Raw genomic sequence first — 12,040 nt, 5'->3', positions numbered from 1 at the left:
TGTGAGGGGGGGGGGGGGGGGGGGGGGGGGCTGTATTTCAGGCACCCTGTGAAAGAAAGAAGAGCATCCCAGGAACTCTGTAAAAGTAGGGTGGGGAGAAGAAGGGCATCCCAGGATCTCTGTGGAAAACAGAGGGGAAAAAAAGGAGGCAACAAAATAGCGACAAAGAGCTGTGACCTAATATTGCAGATACATTTAAATGGGTTCATGAGGTCATCCGACCTTGTCCATAGCCAGCTTCCTGCTCATTTGCATTACAAATTAACTAGAGTGAAGTGATGATTCAATAGATGGGGCAACAACTGTGAACATCTAACTTCACTTAAAACAGAAATATCATATTTGCCAGGGTGCTGGTGAGTTAAATAGCATATCCCCACCAGAATCCTCAGTTCTGCCTGATTATAGCGGCTATTATTAAGTAAAATTATGCTTTCACACTACTTTGATGAAGGTACTTCAGAAAATCCTATCACTGGAATTTCTGAGGAATATACCAAGCTGGGGGAAAGTGATGACTCCACCTTTGCTATACCAAAACCTATATATAGGTTTTGGGTGGAGTGGACCTTTAAATGGGCAGTCCACTTATAACTAATGTATATTATATGCAGATGTGGAGTTAAACTACCGACTACAATTTTGGGACAGCTAGCAACCACACTATGGCAGGACTGTACACATTTTTGCAAATGACCAAAATATGCAAAGGTTGGTTGTGTAACTGGCATCAATGCAGGAATAATACTTGCAGTCTAGTGCAGAAAATACAAAGCCTACAGCAAAGTGGGATGGGGGTAGCAGAAGGGAGGAACCTCTTCTGAGTTAAAAGCATTAAAGCATGACTGTTCCTTTATTTATCAACTGTATGTTTCGAATGATATTATATTCTGTACAGCTTCCCTTTTATTTATTGTTTAGGCTTCTAAACATTGAGAAAGTGAATTTTTACCCAAATTTATTATGATTTGGAATCTCAAGGGCTACTCAGGAAAGCATGACACATCAAGGGGCTAGTATGCTGTGACTGAGACTCAACACATGGGAGTTCACAAATAAAACTCTCATACATATAACCCACGTTAGTAAATGCCTTGTAGCCAATCAAGGTTAGATTTTCCATATTTCAGGCAATGCAGCAGGTGAAGTGAGACTTCACTGGCTGCAGAGGTGTACAATACAGGTCATAAAGATATTCATAGAGGAGATGTCTATGCGGAAATTACATATGATCTAATCTGTTGCTTTTGTGTGCTTCTTACTCCCCCAGCTGGAGAACCTCATGTATTACAATCAGAATAATCACTCCAAAGTGGTCCTACGGGATTTCTACTTGTCCTGTTTTGAGAGCGGAGAAATTACAGAGCCATGTGGGACCCCAGAATATCTGGGTAAGTATCAGGAAATACAATTATAAATGTAAGATAAAAACTGACAGTCTCTGGTGGCTTCAAAATTCATCTTGTATGACTTGCTAGCTTGAGGAGAACATGTCGTGACTACCAAAGTGTATTAGCTGCAATTGCTGGTAGAGTACAAGTGTCTTCTAAAGCCTTCAATGACCGACATTTGTTTTTAGCTCAGTTGCTTTATTTCGCCTGGGGAGGACCCTGAATCTTGGCCCCAGGCTATTATTGAGATAAAGTCCTGCTCCCTCCTGGCACTAAGCCTTGCCTCCTGCCATTACCTATCCAATATGATTGAAAGGGGATGGGATTTAATCTAGGCTTAATAAGGAATATCTTTAGGTGTGATTATTACACTGGAGCATCAGCAAAGGAGGAGGTGCTAACATTATCCTTCTAATATACTCAAAAGGGTATATCTTTTTAAAAAAAACAACAACAAAAAACAGTTGAATCCAGACAAATTCCTGCCATGATAGAGCGGGATCAAGCCCGGTGGGGAATCATTCACAAAATAGATAATTTAGTCATAGAATACAGTGAAGTGACGAGTGCTAAGGACTGTAACTAGTCATATCATAAATATGAACAACAATACCAAAGCCTGAATTTGCCATTGAAGAATGGAGGTACAAATGATGGGTGAACACCAGCAAATATAATTTGCTTATGGCAATGAATGAACATCAGATCTCCAGTTTTTTCAACTTTCCCCTAAAAGGCTAAAGCCTTTGTGACTGGGAAAACAACATCTGCCCGTTTTATTCTACATGGATTCTATCAGTGCTAGGTACTAAGGCAAAGGGAAACTGGTGAAGTGCTATAACGTTTATTGCTATGTCAGCTGAAAGGAAAAATCTGCATGTTTGCTGGCTTTTTTGGCATCATCATTCTTTCCATTAATGCCAAAATGATCTAACTCTTTATGTCACCAGCTCCAGAGGTGGTAGCACGACACAGATATGGTCGGCCTGTGGATTGCTGGGCAGTCGGCGTTGTTATGTTCATTCTGTAAGTAGAGGTGTTACCTGCATACGTATCCTCTTTCCCCTTTAAAGGGCAATGTCCCTTCTTCTTTAAACCTTCATTATCTGTCAAACGTACCAATAAAACACTATATGGACAAACGTATGTGGTCACCCCCAAGTTATCGAGTTTAGGTGTTTCCAGTAAAGGGTACAGTTGATCATGCAGCATACCAAAGGCATTTTAGACAGCTACGTGCTTCCAACCCGTAGCAGCAGTTTGAGGAAGGGCCTTTTCCTGTTCCAGCATGACTGTGCTCCTGTGCAACAAAAAGCTCCATAAAGACATGGTTTGATACGTTCAGTGAAGAATCTCAAGTGGCCGCTACATAGCCCAGACCTCAACCCCACTGAAAACCTTGGGGATGAATTGAATAGAATGGAAAATTGATTGCAAGCCAGGTCTTCACATCCAACATTGTTACCTGACCTCACAAGTGCTTTTTTGGCTGGAGAGGCACACATTTCCAACTGGCGACACACTGCAAAATCTTGTGGAAAGCCTTTCCAGAAGAGCGGAGGCTGTTAGGCTGCAGGGGTCAACTCCATATAAATGCCCATGGTATTGCAATGGGATGTTCAACAAGCTCTTATAGGTGTCATTGTCAGGTGTCCACAAACTTTTGGCCGTATAGTGTATTAGGGCGGCCAGCAAGCCAAACAAAAGGGAGGTTGAGAATCCTGAGGAATCTCTTTTACAAACTAAGTACCTTTGCCATGTTTGCAAGGAAGATAAATTCAATGAAGGTACATTAATAGAAAATTAGTTTATAGAGCAATAATAAATGTTATGTCAATTTTCTTTTTTTTTAAATGATCGTTTCCTTTAAAATAAGTCTCTTTTAAGCCTACACCTGTTCATCCCTAAATGGAGCGTAAGTGTTTCCTTCTTTTATATTTCATGGGGGCTGCCATGTTATACTGTATGTGTTTGACCTTCTATTACAAATTACTGTAGTAGAGTCTCACTTTCTGGCAGTCCCCATTAAGATAGATAGATAGATAGATAGGTGGTATTTCAGTTGGTCTTCAGTATTTGGATTAAAGCATCCCTTTAATCTTGTCCTAGTCTTTCTGGGAACCCGCCATTTTACGATGAAAATGAGGAAGAGGACAGTGAAAGTCACAACAGGAAAATTTTCCGTAAAATTCTGGCTGCTGAATACGAGTTTGATTCTCCCTATTGGGATGTGATTTCGGCATCGGGTATGTAAAGTTACTCTTATACTACTACAAATGGCGATGCAAGTGGATCATATGGGAGCCAATCAGTATGGCTCCCGAAGCAGTGAAAGTAGTGATAGGTTCACATGGGCAAGGTTTCTTCTGTAGCTTGTGTATTGGGCTAGGTAAAGATGAGGGGTAGAGATAGTATAGAGATAGTATAAATTAGGGATGCACCGATACCGATAATACCGGTAGTATCAGTATCGGTGCCAATACCAAGTATTTGGGCGAGTACTCGTACTCACCCAAATGCTCCAATACTTACCCCCATTGTATCAAGTACCAAAAGATAAATATCGGTACTCGTACTAGATACTGAAAAAACAGTATCGGTGCATCCCTACTATAAAGGTTTTGACTATGGTATGGTTAGGTTAACTATAACACTGCATAAGCTTACTTAAAGGAGAACTATGGGGTCAGTGTTTTTCCCCATAGTTCTCCTTGGGGTAACGGGAGGACACAAACTAGCGTCCTCCCGTTACCCTAAGCTCAGTATACCGCGAGCTACAGCTCGCGGTATACTGAGACGCCGCACCTGGAGCGGATCCCGACTTAGATGACGGGATCCGCCCAGCTGCGTGAGTGACAGCTGGCTCTGCCTATCTAGAGGCAGAGCCAGCTGTACCCGCCCCCTCCCCCGTCCGTTCCGCCAGTCAGCGCTGGCAGATCGGAGCGGGGAGAGGGGAATCCAGCCCCTCCCCCTGTCACGGCAGAGAGCCGTGACAGGATCGAGAGGTGAGGGAACCCGGTATGTTTTCCCTCACCTCCCGATCTACTGAGCCGACCTGTGACAGTCTCATTGTCACAGGTCGGCTTAGAACTATGAGGTGAGTGGAAATCACTCATGTCATAGTTCTCCTTTAATAATGGACACCTTGAACTACAAACACAGAGTCCTGTAGGTGTCTGATACCTTACTGCTTATAACACATCATCTGGTAATGACAAGCTCAATTTAAAACTATGGTTAGGACTAGATGTAAGACTAGGGTTACTGGTTCTAAGCAAATGATATAGGGTATCTATCATAGATACAAACGGGTGAACGTGTATCTATCTTTGGATGCAAAACATAGATATGGTCCTAAGCATTAAGCTGTAAATAATGTCTGATGTTTATATGGTTTAACATGCCATACCTGTTAACCAGGACGTATCTGGAAGTAAAGGAAAGTTCTGGCATATCAGTAAACCAGTCATCACTTGTTAACTTGGCAAACACTGGCAAAGCCAAGAGCAGCAGTAACTGTACAGTGACTTAGTTTGCAAATTGCAGAACTGCCAGTCTGGGCCTGCAACAATATTTGTCCATTATATTGTATTTCCTCTTTAGTAATGTAGAACAGTGCTCCCCAACCTTTTTATCGCCGCGGACCGGTCAACGTTTGATAATTTTACCGCGGCCCGCTGAGGGGGGGACGTTGATTGTTTATATTTTAGATTGTTTTGATTTAATAATTTTAATTTAATTGTATTTAAACATGCCTTCAAAATAAAATACAGTTACACCAAAAAATGAATATAAAGTGATTTAACATTTTAACTCACTGGTGTGTGGGAATCACCTGTCCCGATAAATCCATATTTCAAGTAGGACTCATGGTATTGTCTGTTAAAAGTTACATGTTTCTTTGATGTTGAAGGCCCTTCTTCTGTCTCTTCACTGGGCCTTTTCTTTTTCCCAAGGAAACTTTCTAACGACGTCTGTTTCGTACTCATTTTTGCTAATTTGTGTGTTAAATTTGAGCAAACACAATATACACGTACACCAAGCACTGTTAAACATGAGAAAGTACCGGTGAACAGAGAAAAGAGCGATACACACCTTCTCTTTACCAAAGCTACAACGCCACTGCCGCTTGCAGCCGCTCAGCTCCAGACGTCACCTAAAACCGCCCCGATATCACAATATTTTGCGCATGCGCGGCATTGGTGCGGCTTTAGGTGACGTCTCTCAGCTCCCGGTTAACCTCTCGTCCTGGAAAGTCAGACAAACCCGAGAGAAATACACCACAGTAAATAAAATGTAATGTTCCTTGGGCGGCCCGGTACCATATGATCCACGGACCGGTACCGGTCCGCGGCCCGGGGACCACTGACCATTGTAGCACAGTGATTGTTCATCAAGAATAAGGATTGCAGTCTGGCCTATAGAGGGTCAAACATACAATCTGGATGAACTATAAAATGAATATGATCTATAATGTGAATATAGCCCGTATTAACTGTGATCATGAAAATATGACCCCATTAGTAAGTATTGGTGAAAACATTAAACATTTTGAAGCTACAGTTCCAAAAATAAAGGAAAACCAGTTTGCATTACCCTGTAACAGATTCCACATCTAATCTTTACATGACAGTTTGTTGATGTGTTTTAATTCTAGCAAAAGATCTTGTGTCCCGTTTGATGGAGACGGAGCAGGAACAAAGAATCACAGCTCAGGAAGCATTAGGACACACATGGCAAGTGCTCAGAATTAAGTTCTTTCTCATATTTTGTAAAGGGAACCTGTCACAAAGAGTATCTCAGATGCCTCTGATGGAAGCAGACATTACTTAACTCATGGGACAGATACTAGTTCTGAAGCTGTGAAACAGAATCTTTTTCTCTGCAAGGCAAGTGTAGTCACTGATTTGTACCAGTGTATGCAACAGATGAGTGAAGAAATAGCAGCTCCTTTGAGAGGCGTTTGAAGAAGGTGTTGTTTTTTGACTAATACATTTTAAAGGGCACTCATACATGAGAATCATCATGACATGAATTTGAATATTCAGTCCTAAATGATAACTGTGCAGGCTTACTCATGTAAGATGTATGTTTGTACCCTGAATTAGTTTAACTTACTTAAAGGAGAATTATGAGGTGAGTGAAATAATTGGAGCCAATGTGTGACACTGAAGCTGTCACATGTAAGCTCTATAGATCGAGAACTGATCAATCACATACCGCTGATCGCTAACTTCCCATCCTTCTCCCTGCAGAGAGAGGTGCCTGTCAGTCACCCCTCCTCGGAGGGATTCCCCCCTCCTCTCTCGGTTCATTCAGTGCTGACTGGAGGGAGGAAGGGTGCGGGCACAGTTGGCTCTGCCTCTATGCAACGAGGTGGATTCCGACAATATTTTTGGGCCACAGCATGGCTCTGCGCTGTAAGCATATAGTGGGCAATAGCCCACTTTATACTGAGTTTTGGGTCACAGGAGGATATTAGTAAATGTCTTCCTGTGACCCTAAAGAGAACTACAGCCAAGAAAGGTTGGGCCATAGTTCTTTTAAATCAGATTCTGAGAGGTTACCTAAAGTATGATAGTTGCTGCCCTTTCTCCTACCTGTCCTTATACAGTTCTATCTGAGTTTACATAACTGTATTAAATAATAGAGCCCCAAAGTCATTTACCTTCCTTATAACTACAATCAGGCAGTTGGCAGTGCAGCAACTTTTAGATGTCAGGTAAACTCTGATCTCAAGCTGAAGAATCAGACCTAGACAAAGTAAACACAAAGAAATAGGGTGTGTATATAAATATTTATTAAGTAGCCCTGCACAATTTTAATATTTGAAGAGAGGTTTTTACAATTTATGACTTAAGCTGGCTATACACTGTTTGAATTTCGGCTGGCGCTGTCGACACCCTTTCCGCTGAATCCATCAATGGAATCTTCAAATGAACAAAGGCGGCAGCTAATAAGCTGCCGACTCTGTTCGTGAATTCTGACAGTGGCCGCTGTCTGCTGTCACAATACAATGAAGACAGTAGGAAATTCCTCCATCAGCCTGTTTGAAAATATTACAGTGTATGGGCAGTTTTAGTCTAAAACTAATTATTTAAAGCACATGTAAACACCTAAAACAAATGTTTATCAGTCCATAGAAGTGGGGGCTGCATTCCTTTTCTTTTTTCACTTTCTGTCCCTGAGTGGCTATGTGGTATAATCTGTCTATGGGGACAGTTATCCACCTAGGCTGGATTTCAAATGTGTCTACCTTTGTTAATATCCATTACATGGGGGTGAGGCATTCGTAGTGTACATAAGTTAGATAGCATTCTTTGTGCTCCCAGTTCAGCTCAAAGGTATTTTCTGCACTTGCTAAAAAATTAGAACTAATGCAGACATCATATGTAAGACCGGTAAGCTGAAATATATTAAATTGTTTTTCTTGGGTTTAATTATCCTTTATGTGGTATGGTGTTGAAATAGTGAAGGGCAGGGCACTGTTTTTGGTTCCTCCTGTGATGAGGGTTATAAAATATTGCATTTAACACTTCTTTCTAGTCAAGTGAACCTAACTATTGCTTGACTACGATAATGGAACCACAGCAAGCATAGGCTGTAAGGGAGTTGTGGTAAGGTTTAATGCATTATAATAAACTTATTTTCAGAAATGACAGCTGAAAATAATAGGGCTGCAACCAACTAATCGATTAATCAATAATGAGAATAGTTGTCAACTATTCTCATTATCAGTTAGTTGGTTGGATCCCCTAGGTCTCTCCTCTATGCAGGACACAGCAATCAATGGGCGGGTGCAATAGCCAGCCTGCTATTGCACCAGCTCACTATCTGCTGTATGTCTGTCTGCGGAATCTTGCCACTGACAGCTGTCATTTTTTGGCTGAAGCTATTCGAGCGCCATGTGCTTACAATACCATTATTTAAAAAAACCTATTATAAAAGGTGTGAAAGCCTGATAAATTTAGCTGCGGGAGGTGCGCTGCAGTGCCATTCATTTCAACCCCAAACGCGCCTCCCACCCACAGTGTGATTGCCCACACCGGAACGCACGGTACCGCGATGCAGTTCGTTCCAGTGCAGTGCAATTGCAAAAAATTATGCATGCAGTTTTATTCTGAAGTAAACTTTATGTTTGTAACACTGCATTTGTGTATTTCATTTTAAATTAAGGATGATATTTATTAAATTTTTATATCCGATTAATCGAAAAAATTATCGGCCAACTAATCGATTATGAAAATAATAATTAGTTGCAGCCCTAGAAAATAAAGGTTGTTATGGCGAATAACGTAGTGATTTGAGCTTATAGAGTCACCTGCCTTACACCAAAATTCTGTGACACCAAACTCTTTAACAACCTAACCTCTTTGCATCAACCATATTAAAAATGTGTGGAGCTCCACAAGCCAATTTAGAAAAGATGAGGGGCTGAGACTTGAGGTGGCTTAGTATTTTCCTTTTAAAAAACACTAAAACCCTAATTATTGTGAAACTAAAGGGCAGCTCCTACAGCACCGCATGTGTTTTTTTAAACACCTGAGCAAAATTATTCATAGGGTGAAAAATATATTTATTGTGAGATAAGAATTCTAGAATCCTTTGGTTCTTGAAAATTTTTAGAACAGCTTTCAATTTCCAATATCTTTTCCCTTGAAGGGTTTCAGGAAATGCTGCTTCCGAAAGGAACCTCAAAGAAGGTGTTTGTGCTCAGATTGAGAAGAACTTTGCTAAAGCCAAATGGAGGGTAAGTACCAGACACTGTGGGGTGTTTCTCAGTGTCTGTGATCTTGAGTGCTACAATGATACCACATCAAGATCAAGTTTTATTATTTAACTGAAGCAAGGGATCTGATTGCTTTCTTGTGGATAACAGCTCCAGTTTTGTCCAGCTTTTCCTTGCATTTGTCTTAGGTACTCTTGTAGGCTTATATAGGCCTTAGATTATCTTGTAATAATGTGATTTCACTTCTTTCCGCACCACAGAAAGCCATACGGGTCACCACATTCATGCAACGACTGAGAGCTCCAGAGGGCACTGCTGGGCGTCTCCCTGTCACTCCGAGATCTTCCATGAGTGTGTCGCATGAGGTCACTGTGGAAGCCTGCCCTTCTTCTCCCAAACAGTCCCCTTCCCAACATAATATTCCTAAGGCTGACTGGAATCCGAACATGACCCAGCAAACTTCTGAATGTGAGGACCACTCATCTGGGAAGCCAGAACACAGTGGTCCATAGTGCCTGATCTGTCTCTCTTCTTCCTCCAACCAAAAGGATAACCACACAGAAAGACTAATGACATGCTTGCAGAACAGAATTGACAAATCTGGCCACAAAACACTGACTTGGATAGTGATGCTTACCTAGCAAAAATAATGTGTTGAAAGGGGAACAAGAAAGGACTAAGGTCACCGTTAATATTTCAGGCCTAGATATAGAAAGAGAGATGATGGGACTTGATGGCATGAAAACTGACCCTGGACAAATTATTTATAATGTACATTTTCCTAAAGTGTTTTTCTAAGGAAATAGACCAAAACACAAACCCTCTGACGTAACAAAATCAGTGTCATTCCTTAATGAAAGAGGGTGATCTACATATCATTTAACATTTCTCAGAAGCTAGCAAGCAGTCTCTGGTAGACCTGTTCTTCAAGCTAGGTTGCATCATGCAGTCTCTTCCAAATCGTTTCCAGGTGTGTAGCTTATTGCATGTCATCTGCATGTTTACACGTTTTAGTTTGGAGTTTATGCCCTTACTATGCCACAGAGGCCGGTACCCCTGGCAGTAAGGAGATTTAAAACTAATAAAGAGGAACTAACAATCTACAGCTAGTTGATGATTTCTGTTAGCTCTTATATCACTGCATAAAAGGACAGGAGAGTCACAGTTACTCAATGTGATGTACGCCCGGCCTGAACCCGCTGTACGTGAATCCCACGTGACTATACACAAGTCTGAACCGAGCGTGGGCGTCACAAGGACGTGACAATACCACTCTCAGCCTCACCCGAGACAGAGATTTCCCAGCTCGCAGGACACAATCTCAGGCCAGCAGACTGAGAGCGATCGTCACCAGGGTTGGTTAACTCCGCAGTTAAACCTTTACCGACAAACGTTCGCTGCCACCATGTGTTTTTCATAACGGAACACAAACCGCGCCCAGCAAGTGCTGCGACAATTTAAACACTTGAACAATGCCTATGATACGGCTGTCCTCTCAGACAGGAATATGACAGGATTCACTATACAGTAGCGCTCTTCACAGAGGCAAGGATACTTTAAGTTCTTATTTAGAGTGTAGAGATAACTTAACGATTTATTCTTTAACTGCCTCCGGGCCGGCCGTAGTAGTTTTTAAAAACCAAGAGCCCACTCTAGTCGCCTAGACAGAATATTTTATAAGCCCCTTTTGGAGGGTGCCCCGGAGCCGGCCCCTAGGGCAGGGCTGGGGAAGGAAAGCAGGGAGGAGGATAAACCTTTATTTTTCACTATCCCCGCCCAATTCCAAATGATGAAATGTAGCTTGATTTTGTAACTTAGGTTTATGACTTTCGGGTGAATGTGGGGTCGCCTACTCTACCAGACCTGCTTGTTTATATTAGTTGTCCACTGGTAATAGATGAGTGCTTGGTTCCATGCCTTTAATTAGGGACAGCTATAAAAGGCTTAGGAGTTTTGGGACTCACTTGTGCTGGGGGGCAATAAAAGATAACAGGCCAGATAGCAGATCTCTGTTCTGTAGAATGTGGAGGGACCTGGCAAATGACTAAATGAAGGCCTGTATTTGCTCTGACTGGGGAACAAGAGAATTCTATTTTTTAATATTCAGACTCAAACCCCATTATCGTCACACTCAACAACTCCATGATATGGTTAAAGCTGAACTCCAGGCAAATAGCTAAATACACAGATAACTATCACTGAGCTATTTTACCTGCCAAAGGATTTGTATTTAGTCCATTCAGTTCAGAGATTTTACTCTGCTGCAGTTTAACCTTGTAACTGGACAGTAAAAGGAAAAGCAGTACACTAATGAACTCACCTTTCTATCACTCTGCTATCTCCATCTAGCAGTATGCTCCTTGCAGTGCAGCACAACTGGTTGGCTCTGTGTGCTGATTCTCCTCCCAGTCTAAGCTCTGCTGTACAAGGGCTGCAAAAGGCTGACACCAAGTCAAAATTCTGGCGATTATGTTGTTTGCATTACATTTAAGGATGCATTCATGCATATGGAGCTGCATTAGTTATACTTTTATATCTGCCTGAAGTTTATCTTTTAAAAAAAGGGTCCAACACATTATTCCACAAAGTATAAGCTGGACGATTAGCCGGGTAAATCCTTTTCAGAAGAATGTCAGTTACAGGACTCCTCAAACTGTAAAATACAACAGTGAAACTTATATATAGGAAATGTTTTGCCTGCCAAAAGATGTGAACCTTAAAGCAAATATTCCCTACAGTTCTTTATGGCTGCATAGCATAAGGCGGGATATAATTTCCTTAGAACTGTCCCTTTCCCTACACAGTGTTACATAAGGAGAGATATTACTCTTAATGCCTAAATTACTGTAAATTCAGGGCCTGTGCACCGCCTCTTGGGCTACTGGTGAACATTGAGGCCTCGTTCACACCATCCTCCGTG

At 41.7% G+C, this 12,040-nt stretch overlaps 1 protein-coding gene across 2 annotated transcripts in view; it reads left to right on the top strand.

The window, feature by feature from the left end:
- The window catches only part of LOC108788259 (caM kinase-like vesicle-associated protein), a 62,464-nt gene extending 52,614 nt beyond the window's left edge, over nt 1–9,850 (top strand). For both annotated transcript variants that reach the window (XM_018558000.1, XM_018557999.1), the window contains exons 6-11: nt 1,271–1,391; nt 2,342–2,417; nt 3,501–3,637; nt 6,049–6,127; nt 9,054–9,141; nt 9,381–9,850. In XM_018558000.1, coding sequence (XP_018413502.1) covers nt 1,271–1,391; nt 2,342–2,417; nt 3,501–3,637; nt 6,049–6,127; nt 9,054–9,141; nt 9,381–9,632 — 753 coding nt within the window. In that variant the 3' untranslated portion in view covers nt 9,633–9,850. The remainder of the gene's footprint in view (nt 1–1,270; nt 1,392–2,341; nt 2,418–3,500; nt 3,638–6,048; nt 6,128–9,053; nt 9,142–9,380) is intronic.
- The last annotated feature ends 2,190 nt before the right edge of the window (nt 9,851–12,040 follow it).

Source organism: Nanorana parkeri, unplaced genomic scaffold (genome assembly GCF_000935625.1).
Source record: "Nanorana parkeri isolate BGI_ZX_2015 unplaced genomic scaffold, ASM93562v1 scaffold315, whole genome shotgun sequence".
NCBI classification, from domain to species: domain Eukaryota; kingdom Metazoa; phylum Chordata; class Amphibia; order Anura; family Dicroglossidae; genus Nanorana; species Nanorana parkeri.
This window is presented reverse-complemented; position numbering and strand designations above follow the sequence as displayed.